Genomic DNA, 18,176 nt, shown 5'->3' with positions numbered 1-18,176 from the left:
GAGAGCCCACGAGGCCCGGGGGCTGCTGGCAGCTGAGGGAGGGGGTCAGAGAGGGGGAGTCACAGCTCGGGAGGAGGGGTCTGAACGGGAGGGGCTCAAGAGGCCCAGGGCGGTGGGTGGGGCTGCTTCTGTGGGGTGAAGCCAGAGGACCGCTGGCACGGCTGGTGCCCCCCGCACCTGCATGTAGACCGCTGCAGCCCATCGTGCCCCCAGGAGGGCTGTTCTGGGCCTTGGCAGGTCTTCAGTCAGAGCAGAGGGTGGGGCGGACAGGAGCAGATGACAGCAGGGTGCCTCAGGGCGGACGGATGGCCCCTCCTGCAACATGCAGGGCCCTGCCCTCCACACTCAGTGGAGCCACAGGGTCAGGGCCCAGACCCCACCCTCGGGTCCTTCCCCACAGACCCACCCACGCCTGCCCCCCTGGGAAGCCCCGAGAAGCCCGACGGAAAACCCCAGAGGTGGGGAGGGGGAAGGGGGCAACCACTTCTCCCTCCCGGTCCCGCCCCACAAAGGGCCCCAGGGACCCGGGCCAGCCTCTGCCGGATCCCCACCCCCAGCCCCCAAGATGCCAGAGTCCCTGGGCACCGGAATCCACGGGTGCTCTCTGAGCTCGACCTTCGCCCCCGCTGGTCCCCAAGGCGGGAGAGGGGTTGCAGGCTCCGAAGGGCCAACTACTAGACCGCGCCCACCCCTGCTCCACCGGAAACCCAGGGGCCACAGCTGCGTGGTCCTCAGGCACAGGGGCAGCAGGAGGTCCCCAGTGGGCGGCCAGTGACCCTGGGCCAGGATGCAGCTGCCCTCCAGCCCCTACCAGCTTGGGAGGGGGACGGGCTCGGGCCACAGGACGGAGGATGCCAGGGTGTGGCTCCAGGCATCTGGGGCTGTGTCAGGGAGTGAGGGTGGACAAGGACCCAAGCCACTGCCCCCTTTGTCCACTCAGGGCTGCGGCCCAGGCCCAGCTGCTGCCCTGCCTTGCTGGGTCTGCCCGGCTCTCTCCACTGGCTCCTGGGCCCGCTGCACCAGGATGCCCTGCCCTCTGCCCACCTGCCCAGTCACCTTCTGGGCGCGGCACCCAGGTGGTTGCAGCCCCTTAGTCCAGCAGAGCCCTCCTGCCACCCTGGGCTGGCCCCAGAGTCAGGGTCCTCACCCGTGAGGGCCGTGGGCAGGGCCGCAGGGTCGCCTCCGTGGGGTTTGTGCGTCTGGAGGCCTAAGGGGGCGAGTCGGCGTCTCGGGGAGATGTCGTGGTCAGAAGACAGGGTGGACGCGGGGTGACAGTTAAAAGGCTGGAGCGGAAAGGCACCTGGGTGGAAACGGGCGAATCCCGGAGTCTGGGGCTCGCCCAAGAGTGACACCCACTTACCCGAGATGTTAACATCGGGCGTCACGGGGTAAACCTCAGTGTTATCTTTGCAACTTTTCTATAAATCTAAAATTATTCCAAAATGAAAAGGCTATTTAGAAAGGGGGGTGGAGCTGGAGCTGGACCCACCAGTAGTGCCTGCCCTGCAAACCCCAGGGACAGGAGCAGACCCCCTTCGCCCCTCCACCTCCCCACTTGTGCCGACAGGGTCTCTACCTCGGGCCCCCAGCTGTTGGAGCTCCCTGGGCGCCCCCAGAGGGCCCCCACTGCGGCTGAGCCCGGGCTCAGGGCAGCGACCCTACTGGCTTGTATTCCGCCGCTTCGGGTGCCCGTCCCTGGGCTCCCAGAACCCTGCTTGCCGACCCCATCCTCCCAAACTTAGCGTGGAGCCCCTCGGCCCACCCACCAAAGTGGGGTCCACGGGCACGGCCCTGGCGCCTTCCCCCACCCACCCTGTCTGAGCCTGGTCCCTGGTCCCTGGTCCCAACCCCTCGGGAAGCTGTCAGTCCAGCAGGAGAGACAGTGGGCATGGGCTGATCCCTGCCCTCCCCCGGAGATCCCCAGGCCAGACCCAGCGAGGCCACGCCCGGCAGAGTCACAGCTCCCACCCTCCTGACCCCTCGGTTATCTCCCCACACACTTTTCAACAGCTGACATTAAATGTCATTTTCTGACATCGTGCGGCTGCCCCGGCTCAGAATGCAGGCTCCTCCGAGGCCGGGATCTTTGCCCATTTTCTTTTCTTCCTGAAGCCCAGCACCCACCCAGCAAGGGCACAAGGGGGCCGGGGGAGCTTCGGATGCCAGCACGGGAAGTCGGTGCAGTCAGGGGGTGGGGGACCTGAAGGTGCACGGGGTCCAGGTCACACCGGGGTGGGGCTGGGTGGGGGGACAAGAGGTAGCCAAGCTGACCTCCCACCCCTCTCACTGTTCTGTCCCCAGGGCTTCACCTGCAAGAGCCGCATGAACCGTGAGTACATCTCAGGCCGCGGGGGACTCGCTGCCCTTCTGGTCCTCGGTCACCCTGCCCTCCCGGGAGCCAGGTCTGCCTGGCAGCCAGGGTCTCCCTCCTGTGCGGGAAGAGCTGCCACACTGCCACCGCCCCTCACCTAGCAGAGCGCCGCCCCCCTTCCCTGCCCACTGCCTGGTGCAGGAGGGCAAGCGCCCCGTGAAGCCCAGCTGTGGGCTTGCTGGATGTGGGAATCGTGCGTTCCTGATTTAATGGAATTTATTGCTTTGCAATAAATTTCTCATATCACACTTTTTCATTTTTTCCCATTGTAAAATGACATCCCATTTTAAAAATAGCTCTATTGTCTTTGCTGACACTATATTTCATTAAAAGGGACATAAGAGATACAAAATATATATGGAGGAAAGTTCAAATAATCCAGCTCCAAAGCCCCCATATAGAAATAAATATTGTTTACATTAGGAAAACATTATTCTAGACATTTTTGTAGGCAAATATACTGTTTGTGGGATAAACAGATAACAAATATTTTATAAAGGTGAAATTACCTTATGCCATGTAAACTAAGTATTTTATTTAATTTGACTTGACTTTAATAGGAAAAACTAAAGAAATGGTTGAACTTTAAATGTTTCTTCACCTCAAGAGGTGTTATTTCCTCGAGGACCTCTGCAAGGTTAAGGAGTGAGATTATGACACAGGCTGCTGAGCCCCGAGCCTGGGACATGCCCCCACCCCAGGCAATATCCCCCGTCACTGGTTTGTCTGACCAGCGGTCAGTGGTTGTGGGGTGTTGAATAGCATCAGGTCGCCTCGGCGGCAGTTCTGTCCCTGGACTCTCCCCAGAGGGTGAGAAGCCCGAGGCCACCCTGGCGTTTCTGCCGAGGGGCCTGCGGGGTTCTCTTCTGCCCCCCAGGCCGTCCCTCGTCCAAGCCGGGCTCTGTGATGCCCGTTCTCCCATCTGATCTGACTTCAGTCACCTCCTCCTTCCATCACCCGCTTCCATTCATTTTTCTCTTTCTCAACGGCTTTTGCCATGATTATCTCAACCGTTCCAAGCCAGCAATTTAATTTCCAGCCCCGTCTCCTGATTCCTGTGTCTTCACTGTACTTATTTGTCCTGAAATTGGGTTGTCCGGCTCCTTGACGGGTCCTCGGGCGGCACGGCTCCTCTGAGCCTCCTGCTGTGTGATCCCCTGTCGGATCCCTTGTCTCACTGAAGCTGTGTCCTTGTCACAGTGGAGGTGCCTGAGGCAGAGTCCCCTCTCCCTCCAGGACGCTTTCTTCCCTCCCACGTTCTGTGTTCCTTTTCCCCTCCTTTCTTCCATGTCTTTCCTCTCCTCCATCCTTATTTTAATTTTTCCTACACTCCGTCTGTGACAGGCTTTCCGTCCTGGTCACACTTCGGCAGCTCCCTAGAGACCCCGGTTACTCAGGCTCCCTTCTCACTCTCTTTTGACCGCAGGTCCATGGTGTTTCCCCCACGGAGCTGTGTGTGAGGGCTACGTGTCAGGACAGCCCCGGGCCTGGTTGGGGAGACGGGGAACTTGGCAGGCGGGTCCTGGGGGCTGGGGAGAGGTGTGGGGAGGGGCCCTCGGCTTCTGGGGAGCCCTGGGGCCTCCACAGCCTCGTCCCTCCCCCTCCTTCCCCCGCACGCCAGTCGGAGCGGTGACAATACAGGACACCCACCCGGCCTCCTTCTCTCCGGACTGGGGGGAGAGGGGGCTTGTCAAGAATTCCAAGGCTGAGGCATCCCACTAGCAGGGCTTCTGGGGAGCAGGGTCGCCAGGCAAGGATACACCACAGCATCTGGGGTGATGCTCTGGCCTGTGCCCATGTGCTTTGCCTGCTGTGGGGGCCGTTCTCTGGCTTTGTGCCATCTGTGGGTTCTGGCAGTTATGGGGGAGGGATTTCGTGAGGCCACAGCTTCCCCACCCCCACTCCTGTCTCAGTCTGTGTGTCTCTGATGACGCTGAGACCCGTGTGGTCTCCCCCTGTGCCTGACCCGCCCTGCGCCAGCATGCCCTGGGCCACCGTGTGGAGGTGGTCACCCCGCGTCACAGAGAGGCCTTCCTCTTTCTCAGTCTCAACCTCATGGTGTGAGTCACAGGTTTCAGTTTTGATGCAGCCATGTTTACAAGCCTCCCCCTTCATGGATTTTGTGGATTTGGGAGGATCTTTTAAGAAAGTCTTCTCAATCCTGAGGTCAGAGAGATTCTCTCCCTGTATTTCTATATTAAAGTTTTGTTTCTCAGATTTAGTTCTTCGATTCATCTAGAATGTATCTCCGTGTATGGTGTGAGGTAGGAACCCAACTGTGATCTTTTGCTACCTGGAAATCTAGCTGTGGCCGCACCACGTACTGGACGCCCCCCACCCCGTCAGATTTCCACGCTGTGTGCACGTTCCCTGACCCACCCCTATCCCTGAGCAGGGTCACACTGTCTGAGTCCATATGGAGCTCAGCTAGATACTGATTTCTGGTAGGGCAAGCCCCTCTGGTTCCTTTCTCTCCTAAATTGTCCTGGGAGATGATGGTGTGGTTGTAGCTTCCCTGAATCCTCAGACCCAAGGGCAAGGAGGATGTAGAACAGAAGTGGGGTCCACGCTCCCAGACCCCAGAGACGAGCACCAGAGCCCCAGGCGGGAGGATCAGCGGGGCCTGTGCATCAGAGAGTGGAGGGGTGTCTGAACCCCACAGACGGTGAGAATCGCTGGGAAGCACACAACCCCCTGAGGGGCTGCCCACCACTGCGGCAGGTGGGTGCAGGGACCCCTTGGGAGACGGCCCTGCACAGAGAAGCTCGGAGTGGCCTCAAGGACAACAGAGGGAAGAAAAGAGCAGCTTCAGGCAGACAAAGGCAAGGGGGGGAAAGAGCTACGAAACTGAACAGCGATCTGCCCTATTTTTAAACACTACCCAAAAGTGACAGCAGAGGGAGCTCGGTGCAGTCAGGAAAGCAGAACCAAGTCTGCTAAGAGCTCTGGGAAACTGAATTCACGTAAATGTGGGCAACGGAAGACTGTCAAGGGCAAGTTGCAGACAAGTTATGATAATTAAAAAGAAAATAAGGAATAGAATAATGTGCCGATAGGCAAAGGAAGTGCACCAGAAGAGCATCCTGAAAACCCACAAGTGTAACATTTCATTTCAAAATGGCCTAGAATATTCAAGAAAATGATACAAGACGTTAAAGAACGATGTGAACAAAAATTAGAAATGTTCGGAAATGAGGTGACTAGAAATAAAGGAAAAAATCATTGTATAAATGAAGACTGCATTGGAAGTAGTGAATAGACCCAATATTAAATGCCTTGAGAGAAATAGCGGGTGAAAAGGAGATTTTTTTTAAAAGTCAAAAAGCAATGTCCTACTGTATAGCACAGGAAACTATTCAACATTCTGTGATAAATCATAATGGAAAAGAATATTTTAAAAAAAGAATGTATCTATACGTATAACTGACTCACTTTGCTATTCAGCAGAAATTAACACAACATTGTAAATCAACTATATTTCAACTTAAAAAAAGAATACGAGTAAAATTTGAAAGGAAGAAAATCAAAAAGAAATGTAAAAAGAGATAAAATGATGTGTGAATAATGGTAAATGTTACAGATAGTCAAAGAATGTCCAGAAGGCAGATGATATGAGACCCTAAAGAAAACCAAAGCAGCAGAACAAACACTAAAAACTACAGTTCAAGGAGAACAAACATTTTTTTCTTGACAGTAGATATTGAAAAGGCAAACCATGAACCCGAGAATACCAGTCCTGGATACCACATCAAAAGTTATTCTAGTAAAATGGCTGGATTTTAAAGGGAAAGAGAAAAACCTTTGGGCCTCCCAGCAAAAAGAGCTGTACAATTTATAATGGAAAGAAAAGTATATCAGACTTTTCAAAGAGTGACATTTTAACGCTAGAAGAAAATGGACAGCAAAACTATAATGTAGCTATGGTGCATATAGACACAATACTGTATGATAATCACCAAACTTACTAAGAGGCTAGATTTTAATTATTCCACAAAAGAAGAAACGATAATTATGTGACTTGATGGGGTGCCTTTGCTACAATGACAATTATTATTACAACATATAAATGTATCAAATCAATATGCTGTACTCCTTCGATTTACACAATGTTATACGTCAAATATGTTTCCATAAAAGAAAACTGACCTTCATGTATAAAGGTACAACAGGCAGGGACTCACGGACTATTGTCTCATGGCCCCTCCTGGGGACTCTCTGGGAGAACAAGCCTCAGGCAGCCAGACTACAGGAGGGTCAGATCAGAAATGGGTGAGACTTTAATACAGGGCTATTTGCAAAACTTAGACTACCTGTGGAAAAGGAGACAGTGTGGTATTCACAGCTGTACACTGATGGTGGAGACAGGGAACAGCTGTAAAAATGGGGAGAGACTGAGAAAAGTCTATGCAAAGGCACGTTTCTGCTGTTTCCAGTCACCCCACTGGTTCATGCTGTGACCCAGACTTGTGTATGGTGTGTGCAGTACAGCAAATGACAGTTAGGACATATTTTCATTCTATCCTCTCCTGTGTTCTTGAGAATCAAGCATGGAAGAAAGGAGATGCAGATGTCATGTAGAAAAGGTGTTGTAAAACCTTTACTCTGAATTGGTAACCTAAGTATGACCTCATGAGGTATTGCTTTAAATACGTTGCAGCTCTGTCCACAGAAAAATCCTAGAAACAATGACCAACTCATAGTCATGAGCCTCCCTAGTGCTGTGGCCTTGAAATACCATTTTTCACCGAAATAAACCAGGCAGGCCTTTGGAGAGAAGTGACTGATTTCCAGTCTGGGGCAGAAAATGTACAAGAAGAGCCTGGGACATCTTGTCATTCCAGATGGAGGAAGCTCTCAAAGACGGTGGTGACAGGTCTGCAGTACATGGAGGCCAGAAGGAGCTCCCACTAACCAAGAGGATATTGTTTGAGCTTCAAGAAAGAATAAACACTGCAATGAGTTGCAGCCCATACTTAAACCCATGCATTCTTAGCAATGCTGTTTAAAAAAAAAAAAAGAATTGTTCGTCTCTGTGGATGACAGGGAACCAACTCATCTTGAAGATTGGGTAAATAAAGGGAAGGAATCAAGCCTTGATCGTGCCTTTCTTCTACAAATGCTCCCTTGGAACAATTACTCCAACTAATAAATGGAAGCAAAACAATAGAATTATCATATCACCATTTTGCATCTCCCAGTGAATTGAGCATCCGTGACAGCTGGCATTAAACATGGCCAAGGTCCAGACAGGACACGAAGGCATTCAACACCAGGTCTAGTCCCACCAGAGACTGGACCCTGAGCTCTTCAAATCTTCAATCGGAAGTTTTGATTGTAAGTTTCCTGAAAATTTCAGCAGGCATTTTCCAGTGTGTGTATTTTTCAACACCACCAAGCAATCAACTCAGCTCTGACACCATCTACCTGGAGAGAGCCTCAATTCCCACAGGTGAAGGGCTCCGTCCCACAAGACACCCCCACTTCGGGTGCCAGTCAAAACTCCAGGTGTCACCAGTACTTCTGAGTGACCGGCTATAAATTGGAGACTCCTGTCACCTGCTCCTCAGGTTCAATTAATTTGCTTGAGTGGCTCACAGAACCCAGAGAAACATTTTACCTACTAAATTACCAGTTTATTATCAAAGGATATAAGTCAGGAAAAGCCAGATGGAGGAGAGGCCCAGGGCGAGGCGTGAGGAAAGATGAGGAGTGTCCATGCGCTCTGACTTGTCATTTCTCTGTGTTCATCAACCCAGAAGCTCTCCGAACCTGTCCTTTTGGGTTTTTATGCAGGTTTCATTACATAGGCATGGTTGATTAAATCATTGGCCATTGGTGGTTGAACTCAACCTCCAGCCCCTCTCCCCTCCCCAGAGGTCTGGGGGGTGGGACTGAAAGTTTCAACCCTCTAATCCCATGGTTAGTTCCCCTGGCAACCAGCCCCCATCCTTAGGTGCTTCTAAAAATCACCTCATTAACAAACTAGGTGTGGTTGAAAGAGGTTTGTTATACATAACAAAAGACACCTTTATCACTCATCATTTAGGAAATTCCAAGAGCTTTAGGAGTTCTGTACCAGAAATGGGGACCAAGACCAAATATATATTTCTTAATATAAATCACAATATCACACATTTTGCTTGGAATTGCATTGAATTTATTGACCAATTTGAGTCAGAAATGACATCTTACCTGAGGTGAGTCTTCTGACCATGAACATGGTATGCCTTTCCATCTTTGAGGAAGTTAGGTCTTCCTCAAAGTATTTATGCCCTTCAGAGGTTGAAGGATCCATGAATGGTTTCCTTATTTTATTACATTTTCTAGTTGGTGTTTGTTGGTGTAAAGCAATGCTAGTTTTGTATATTAATCTTGTATCCACACATTTGTTATACTTTCTTTGTTATTTCTAGTAGATTTCCCACTGAGTCTCTTAAGTTTTTGTATATACATAATCACATACTCTGCAAATAATAACAGTTTATAACCTACATTTGTTTTTGTCCTTATGGAAGTGGCTCAAATCTCCAGGACAATGTTGAATGGGGAACAATTGTCTTAGTCCTGATATTAAATAGAAACGATTCCCAAAAATGTACCATTAAGTATTAGGTTTATTGGGCGTTTGGAGGAGATGCACTCCATCTAGACAAGGAAGTGTCTTTCTTTTCCTAGTTTGATAAACCTTCTTTCATCATGAGTAGGTGTTAAATTTTATGAAAATTTTCTGTGTCTATAAAGATACTCATACAATTTTCCTGCTTTAATTTTTTTAATGAGGTGATAGATTGTCTAATGTTGACCACACCTGCAGTCCTAAAACAACTCCTATCTGGTCATGTTTAATATATTATTAAATCAATTTGCTAAAATTTTATTTAGGATTTTGCAACTATATTCGTAAGTGGGGTCAGCTTATACTTTTACTTTTGTGTAAGCCTTAGAAAATTTTTTTTTTTTTTTTTTTTTTTTTTTTTTTTTTTTTTTTTTTGTGGTACGCGGGCCTCTCACTGTTGTGGCCTCTCCCGTTGCGGAGCACAGGCTCCGGATGCGCAGGCTCAGCAGCCATGGCTCACGGGCCCAGCCGCTCCGCGGCATATGGGATCCTCCCAGACCGGGGCACGAACCCGTATCCCCTGCATCGGCAGGCGGACTCTCAACCACTGCGCCACCAGGGAGGCCCAGCCTTAGAAAATTTAACCATCATCTCAGATATTGCCTCTGCCCCATCCTCTCCTTTCCTTCTGGAACCTCGATGGACACACCTCAGGCATTTCGTGTCTTTCTTCCTATTTCTCACTCTCCCTTCTGCGTTTTCCATCCTTTATCTCTTTGCTGACTTCTGTATTATTCACTGTGATCTTTCTCCCACTAATTCTCTCTTCAGTGATGTCCAACCTGCTCTCCAAACCATGTATTGCATTTTAAATTTATGTTTCTGTGGATTTTGTTTCTAGAAATTCTATTTGTTTCTTTCAAATGTGCTAGGTCCCTCTTTATAGTTTTTCCCCCTGCACATACTTTCAAGCTTGTCCTTTTAGCAGGTTGGTCTGCAGTCTGTGTCCGACCTGTTGTAGCACTCCGTGGACCCGTCCATGGCATGTCTCTGCTGGTTCTATCTCTTGGTGCTTTGTTTCCCCAGCAAGTTTGTTTATCCCTAAATATATCTGCTCCAGGGAATTCCCTGGCGGTCCAGTGGTTAGGGCTCCATACTTTCGCTGCCGAGCGCCCAGGTTTGATCCCTGGTTGGGGAACTAAAATCCCACAAGCCATGGTGTGTGGCCAAAAAAAAATGTCTGCTCCATGCCCCTGAGAAATGATGCCTTCCCCACAGCCTAGGATGTAAGCGCCTTCCCCCAGACCAGGTTCCCCTTTGTTTCTGAGTGGCACCCAGGAGTGACATGTGACTATCAGGACCATTTCTAACTAAGTCATAGATTGAAGTTTCTTGGATCTTCCTGGGGGTGCAGACCAGGGCCGGGACCCGGCACCCAGGCCCACAGAGGCTGTGGGTTCTTCAGGAAGCTCCACTGCCCCTGCCCTCCCACTACGCCCCAGGATTCGGGGAGGGGGCAGTTTTCTCCTGATTCCCCTCACCGTGACGGGGCAGCCCTGGGATCCCCTGGTCTGGGCCACACACTTGGAGCCCTCAGCGTCCGGGCTGGGAGACGCCCAGGAACGCGGCTTCCTGTGCTCTGCGTCCCTCTGCCCTTCCTCAGGGTTTATACTGATGATCCTGATTCTCTATCGGCTCTCACAGGTTTTTTTTTTTTTTTTTTTGCGGTACGCGGGCCTCTCACTGCTGTGGCCTCTCCCGTTGCGGAGCACAGGCTCCAGACGCGCAGGCTCAGCGGCCATGGCTCACGGGCCCAGCCGCTCCGCGGCATGTGGGATCTTCCCGGACCGGGACACGAACCCGTGTCCCCTGCATCGGCAGGCAGACTCTCAACCACCGCGCCCCCAGGGAAGCCCTCTCACAGGTTTTTAAGAAGTTTTTTTACATGTATGTTTTTTCTCCAGCATTGTTAGTTGTTTTCAGTAGAATTGGTCCAAACAGCATGGGCTACCGTAGGGTGGGAAATGGAACTCACAACTTGTTTTTAAACAGAAAGGAGTCCTTCTTTCTCCTGCTGCCCTCCCAGCATGAATTTAAATTCACCACCGTGTTCTACCCATTCCTGTGTTCACTGTTCCTTTCGTAACCCACTTCTTCCTTTTGAGTTCCTATTTCTCCTTTTTAAAATACAGCTGTCAGGTCTTCTTTTAGGAGGCCTCTGTGATAGTTCTAAATCTCTAAATAAGACCAAATATATTTACTTCTCCATAAGTATTTATGATGAGTTTTGGGTTCACAATTCTTTTCACACAGTAACAATGAATTATTTTCCCATTTTGAACCACAAATAATTTAGTGTTTCTGCCTCACTTTTTTTTTTTTTTTGGCCACACTGCATGGCTTGCAGGATCCTAGTTCCCCAGGGATTGAACCCCAGCCCCTGCAGTGGAAGTGCGGAGCGCTAACCACTGGACAGCCAGGGAAGTCCCCTGCCTCACTTTCTTCTATATACTCTCTCCTGTTTTGTGAGCTTAATTTGGGACAAGAGCCTGTTCTTATTTTTATTCATTTATTTACAACAAGAGACTTCTCCTTTGCATCCATTATACTTAACTATGTATTTCATCATTTCCCATGGTCACCATGCTCTTCTATGGCTCTACCTTTTTTTTTTTTTCTTTTCCCTGGCTCTGATCCTTTCCTTGCTTGGCTGGAATAGGTCTTTGTTTTTTTCTAGAAAAGGTCAAAAGTTGCAGACTTCTCATTTTCTGCACAGAGGAGGAAGTTTTCACACACATGAAGGACAACTTAGTTGGAGAGAGAATTCTAAAGCACAATCGCTTCTTTTGAGAAGGCTGCACACCAAGCTCTAAGGATGACCCTCAGAGCAAGGAAGAGTCAGGCTTGGGGACACAGTCCTCCTCAGCCCCCACGTTACGTGACTAACCCACCGGGCTTGACCACTAACCCCTGTGGCCAGACAGGGACTCAGCTGCCTCCTGCAGGTGGCCTCTCCTCCGATTCCAGCCACTGCCCTGGGGTGCTGTCCCCCTCTGAGTCATCCATCTGACTCCACACCTTAGGTACATCAGCTCCAAGATGACAGTGGGCGAAGGATGCAGTTGGGGGCCAGGCTGGGGGCAGGCCATCATTTAGATCTTCCACCAACGGGGAAGATTTTATCACCAACACTGTTTAGAACTGCCAGCTCATGTTGACAAAAAAAAGGCAGACCAACTACTCGCTGGTTTTATTATTTTTTAAACCTCCATCAGTCTGGGGGGAGGATGGTGGAAGCCTGCGGCTCCCTCCCCCAGTCTACCCTCCTGAGTTGAGGACAGGCATGCACCCATTTTATATTGCGTTGTTGGTTTCCTTACAATTGAATTTGGAAAGTTCTTTATAGATTCTGAACACAAGTTCCTTAGCAGGTGCATGATTTGCAAATAGTTCCCCCCAGTCTCTGGCTTATCTTTTCACTCCTTACCAGGGTCTTTCAAAGAGCAGAAGTTTTAATGTTTGATGAAATCCAATTTATTCATTTTTTTCTCTTATGGGTCACGGTTTCAGTGTTGTACCTAAGAATTTTTTGCCTTACCTAAGGTCACAGAGATTTTTATTGAATAAAAATGTGTTTTCTTTTAAAAGTTTTATAGTTTTAGGTTTTACATTGAGGTTGACAGTCCATTTTAGGTGAACTTTGTATGCTGTGAAAGGTGTGGAGTGAAGCGCATTGTTTTGCCTGGGGACACCCAGTTGATCCAGCACCATTTGCTGAAAAGACTACCCTTTTCCCGCTGAGTTCCCAGCATGTTTGCTGAGAATCAGTTATGCATGTGTGGGCAGGGATAGGATGCTAGGCTGGTGGGGTTTGTTTCTCAGTCCTGGAGGGTCTTTGTCCCCATCATCTTCTCACGTGCGTTGCTCCCAAAAGAATTCTGCACCTTCCTTACCTCGGTTCCTCTGTACATCGCATGTCTTTTTTCCTCTGGTGGCTTTTACAGTTTTCTCTTTACCACTGGCTTTGAGCAAACTGATCCTGGTGTGCCTTATAATTTCTTCATATTTCTTATCATTCATCAGGCTTCTTGGATCTGTGAGTTTATAGTTCTCACCAAGTTTGAAAATTTTCTATCATTTTTTCAAGTGTTTTTCATTCCCCCATTCCTTCTGGGACCCTAACCACACATACATTAGGCCACTTGAAGTTGTCCTACAGCTCCCCAATGCTCTGTTCTATTATTTCCTCACCACTGTCACCACCACCTTCACCATCATCATCACCATCATCACCACTGTTACCACCATCATTATCACCTCATCATCACCATCATCACCATCACCATCATCACCATCACCATCATCATCACCATCATCACCATCACCATCATCACCATCATCATCACCATCATCACCACCATCACCATCATCACCATCATCATCATGACCATCATGACCATCATGACCATCATCATCATCATCACCATCATCATCATCACCATCACCATCATAACCATCATCACCATCACCATCATCACCATTACCATCACCATCATCATCAACACACCTTCACCATCACCACAATCCCTCTTCTTCTACTTTTGGATGTTTTCTATTACTATGTCAAGTTCTCCAGTGTTTTTTCTTTCCAATGGCTAATCTGTTATTAAACCAGCTGTTGTATTTTTCATCTCAGGCACTGTAGTTTTCATCCCTAAAAGTTGGATTTGGGTTTTGTTTTTTAATATCTTTCAGGTCTACAATTAACTTTTTGGACATGTGGAATACAGTTATAGTAACTGTTTTAATGTTCTTGTCTACTAATTCTAATATCTCTGTCAGTTTTATTTGATTTTTCTCCTCATTCCGGGTTATGTTTTCCTGACTTGTAATTTTCTATTATATGGCAGACATGGTGATTTTTACCTGTTGTGTGCCGGATGTATACTTTTATCCATACAAATATTCTTGAGCCATTTCTGAAATACAGTTAAGTTACTTAGAAACAGGTTAACCTTTTGGGGGTCTTTCTTTCAAGATGTGTTAGGCAAGGCCCGAGCAGTGCTCCCTCTAAGGCTAGTTATTCTCCTACAGAAGCAAGACCCTCGCATACAGTGTACCTGGGGCCCCGTGAATCACGAAGTCCCCAGTCTGGCTGGGAATGGGGACAGTCCTGGCCCCGGGCGCGGACAGGACGCTGTCCCCCAAACCCCTTGGGCTTCTCCTCTCCCTGCAGCCCCCCACGTCCACGCGCTCCTCCGTTCCCCGCCGAACACGCATTCCCCTGTTCTCTCTGCATCCTCCTCCTCTTGCGCTCATCCTGCAAACTCTGGCCACTTCCGTCTGCCCCATTTCTCCACTTCGGGAGGGTGTCAGGGGTCCCAAACACCCCACCCTCTGCCACCGCCTGGAAACGCTCTCAAGACAGCAGGGCACTCGTTGGGCTCTGGTTTCCAGGCTGCTTCAGGCTTGAGGGAAAATCTGATCCCTGTGACTCCATCCTGGCCACAGCGGGATCCACAGTGCTGGGTTTCTTTCCCAGGAACATTTCAGACCTCGTAGTTCCTGCTGCCTCTTTGAGTTGTTTCCGATACGGTCCAGTCGGGGCTCTGCTGAGCGACAGCCAGCGCGTCCGTCCGTGTCTCAGCCACGGTGCCTCTGCCCCTCCTTCTCCAAGGTCTCAGTGGTCAGCCACTGTGGTCCGTGGGGATCCCTCATTCCTGCTCCACTTTCTCTGCAGCAAGGAAGCCTTTGCTGCGCCCTCGGCCTCTGCTTCCCCCCCATCACGTGCATTTAACAGTTCCACCCGTGTCCCCTCTCCTCCGGCGTTTTCGTCCTTTACTTCCCCTTGACTGTCAGCCCAAGAAGCTGGTCTTCCTGATATGCTCCCGGCGTTTGCCTGGGGCCCGGGCCCCCTGGAGGCACCACTGAGCACACACACACCTCCCCTTCCTGGGCGCACTGTCCTGCCCGGGGTTACCCCCCAGTCTGACACGTCACCAGGCGTGAACGCCATGGCCCTGAGTGCAGCAGAAAACCTGGGCTGCCAACTCCATGTGGCGCGGGGCCCCCTGGGGTGTGGTGGCTCCCGTGGAACCAACCCCCCTCCCCGAACTTGAAGCGTCCGCCTGCAAATCTGGCAGAGCCAAGGCCAAAAATACTGCTCAGCCCCAGCGCCTGAACGTGAGAGCCCAGCTCCCTGCACAGCACTTGGTCCGGCCACAGTTTCCGGTGCCCTGACCGAGGCCGTCGGGGCCAGGCCCACCTGGGCCAGTGCAGCGGCCTGCCGGCAGTCAGGGCCTTAGGCGGCAGTGCCCTTGAGGTCAGGCCCCACGTGCCCCCAGCAGATCTTTGCTGTCATCCATCTTTGTTGTCCATGGGGCCTGCCAGCTTGCCGAGGGGGGCTCCTCTGCCCCATTGCTGGCCAGGCGGGGGCCCACTCCTGGCGCCCAGCGGCCATCTCTGAGCGTGGCTCAGGGTGGCCCACCACTCACCGGGGGCCTGGTTCCCTGACTGCACTGGGGCAAGTAGGGAGGACCCTCCCCCCGACTGTGCAGCCCCAGAGTCCCCCTCCCCCACCCCCACCCAACCACCCAAAGAGCCTTACCCAGGCCCTGGGAACTGTGGTACTCACCCTCCTTCTCCCCTCCCCAGGAAATATTTTCAACAGCTTCTGCCGCGAGCCCCCCACGTCCATGTCCGGGTCCGTCCTGGAGGCCCTGACCCTCTCCACTGCCATGAAGTGTGCCCCCCACGACGGCTGCTCCCTGTTCCTGAGCATCAATGCCTCTCTCACGCTGCATGGTGACCGTGATGGTGGTGACACCCAGGAAGTGGGGTGGTGGGCTCAGGGCTCCTTTAATCCCCGTCACAACCCGGGGGTGGGGTGGGCCAGGGAGACCCTGCTAACTGCCCTTCACAAAGGAGGGGAGGGAAGGGCTCTGACAGCCCTGCTGGCCCCTCCCTCCACACAGAGGGCCTGCGAGGCCTGGAGGCCTGCTCCATGAGCCTGGACACCCAGGAGACACAGTGCCAGAGCGTGCGGGTCCCCAGGGCCTCCCGCCGGCTGCAGGTGGGGCAGCAGGTGAGACCAGGGTCTGACCCGGACTTGCGGATCCAGCCCCAAGCCGGTGCCGGGCAGGTGCACCTGTCCCCTGGCCTGCTCCCGGCTGCCCTCCCCTCTTGGCCACCTGATCCATAGACCGTCCTGGGGCTCTGCCACCCAAGGCCCAAGGAAGGGGTGCCCCTCCTCCTCTGCCCCAGACCCTGGGTTCCAGCTGTGTGGCGTGGAACTGGCCTGGCCAGGGATGGGTGGACAGAGGTCCCAGCTCCACCAGTTCCCACCCATCCCTGCCCAGCTCCAGGTGCACTTTGACTGCTTTGAGGTGAGCGTGGCCCAGAGCCTCTACGTCACCCTGAGGACTGTCCCCCACTTCTGCGGGGTCCAGCTGGGCCAGCGGTACCATGTGGAAGGTGGGCCGGCGTGGGCACAGCTGCCATCCAGCTTCCAGGGACTGATTCAGGGCGGGACTCCCCCTGGGCAGGGGGCAGGGCCCCACGCTGGACAGCTCCCAGCACGTGCATTTGGCTTAATTCAGCGTCTCCATTTCCCTGGAGAGGAAGGCCTTCTGGAAACCACATGGGCAGAGGCCCAGGTGGGGGGCGGCCCCTGGTACAGAGCGGGCTGGGCCCAACGCTGCCTCTGTCATTCGCAGACTGCGCAGACGAGGACGTAGGGAGGAACGTGCCCGACTGCTTTGGTGAGGCCCCCTCCCCAGGTGGGACCTGGGCCCCATGGCTCCTGGGAAGGCTCTTAGGTGGTGGCAGGCACCCACGGGCCTCCCACTGGGATCTTCTGCCCTCCCCACTCGGGAAATCATGATGGGTCCTCAGGTCGGCGACTCCCAAAACACCTGGGTCTGGCAGGGGTCACCACTTGGAGGCAGTCAGCACAGGTGGAGCCCTGTGCCTGGTGACCTCTGGCCCCAGCGTGACCTCACCTGCTGCCCTTCTACAGCTGGGAAGCTCTCCTACTCGGTGGACCGCAGCCGCAAGGTCGTTCTGGTACAGGTGCCAGAGTCAGGGGGCCCTGACTACTACGTGCGGCTCTGCCTCAAGTGGTTCACCTGCGAGGACGCAGGCGCCCCAGTGCGAGTGAGCCCCGGCCCCGCCCCCGGCCCCCGCCCCGCCCATGCTGGACCAGGCCCCGCCCCCGCCCCGCCTCTGATCCTCGCTTGCCCCCGCCCACGGTGCCTTCACTCCCCTGCAGGTGACAGCGAACAGGGTCTCCCGGAGGGTCTCTCTGCCCTACAAGCAAGAGTTGTCGTGCCTGTGCCTTGAGGTCAGTAAAGATGTGGTCTTGACAGCCGGGAGTGGACAAAAGGATGGGCAGACCCTGCGCTGACCCCAGTCCCTCCCACAGGGCTGGTCTGCAACGCCTGACGCCGTGCGGATCCAGACCTGCCCCTTCGAAGATGGCAAGTGCCCTGTGGTGCCAGGGGAAAGGAGGGGTGAGCGAGGAGAGAAGGGTGGGAGATGGGCGGGTCAGAGGTGCCCAGCAGGGTAGGGGCTGGCCTGTCCAGCTGGGACGGCTGACTCGAGGCGGGGTGAGACGGGGCGGGGGGGCAGGCCCAGCCTCAGCCCTTGAGCCTGCTTCGGACGGCAGGCAGCCGAAAGTGTGTTCCAGGCAAGCCCTCCAAGGTGGCAGAGGCTGTGCGTGGACGTGAGCGTGCATGAGTGTGTGTCGGCCGGTGTACAAGCACGCACATGTCACAGCCAGGCCACCTGGAAGAGCCAAGGCTGCCGGGAGGGTCTCCCGGAGGGGTGCGGGGTGCTCTTGGCTCTGCTCAGGGACACAGCTCACACACACAGACTCGGGTCAGGGCCCAGAGACCCTGAGAGAAGGCACCTGAGTCCTGGACCCAGCCCGATGGTTACTCTAGCAGGTGCTCAGTCCCGTGGCCCATTGGCAGCTGGGTAGCGCCAGCTGATGCCAGCCCTGGGGGAGGGTCCCTGCAGACACGGAGACACTGTGGGACGCCATCCACTACCACCCGGGGAGCCAGGAGCTGAGCTGGGAGCCTGCCTGTCCCATGAGTGGCCGTGTGAGTCTGTGCTGGCGCCCAGGGCCAGGGCCCCAATGCCTGGAGCTGGAGCACTCCGGCCGGCCCGCACACAGCAGGGTGAGTGCCCCCCAGGCAGGGATGGGGCGGGGATGGGCGGCCAGGGCCCTGACCTGAGCGCCCCTCA

General features: G+C 52.9%; 1 protein-coding gene across 1 annotated transcript in view; it reads left to right on the top strand.

Moving 5' to 3' along the window:
- IL17REL (interleukin 17 receptor E like) overlaps positions 1–18,176 on the top strand; it is a gene marked incomplete at both ends in the record, with an annotated part of 29,307 nt that overhangs the window by 1,570 nt on the left and 9,561 nt on the right. The window contains 14 exons of the mRNA XM_079714918.1: positions 401–458; positions 558–629; positions 941–1,189; positions 1,568–1,770; positions 2,302–2,329; positions 15,582–15,731; positions 15,902–16,011; positions 16,286–16,400; positions 16,643–16,687; positions 16,945–17,081; positions 17,197–17,268; positions 17,350–17,437; positions 17,593–17,649; positions 17,946–18,109. Of these exons, the coding sequence (XP_079571044.1) occupies positions 401–458; positions 558–629; positions 941–1,189; positions 1,568–1,770; positions 2,302–2,329; positions 15,582–15,731; positions 15,902–16,011; positions 16,286–16,400; positions 16,643–16,687; positions 16,945–17,081; positions 17,197–17,268; positions 17,350–17,437; positions 17,593–17,649; positions 17,946–18,109 (1,548 nt within the window). The remainder of the gene's footprint in view (positions 1–400; positions 459–557; positions 630–940; positions 1,190–1,567; positions 1,771–2,301; positions 2,330–15,581; positions 15,732–15,901; positions 16,012–16,285; positions 16,401–16,642; positions 16,688–16,944; positions 17,082–17,196; positions 17,269–17,349; positions 17,438–17,592; positions 17,650–17,945; positions 18,110–18,176) is intronic.

The sequence above is a fragment of the Hyperoodon ampullatus genome (genome assembly GCF_949752795.1).
Source record: "Hyperoodon ampullatus genome assembly, chromosome: 11".
Classification (NCBI taxonomy): Eukaryota; Metazoa; Chordata; class Mammalia; order Artiodactyla; family Ziphiidae; genus Hyperoodon; species Hyperoodon ampullatus.
The sequence above is the reverse complement of the archived record's forward strand: the minus strand, read 5'-3'. Positions and strand labels throughout refer to the sequence as shown.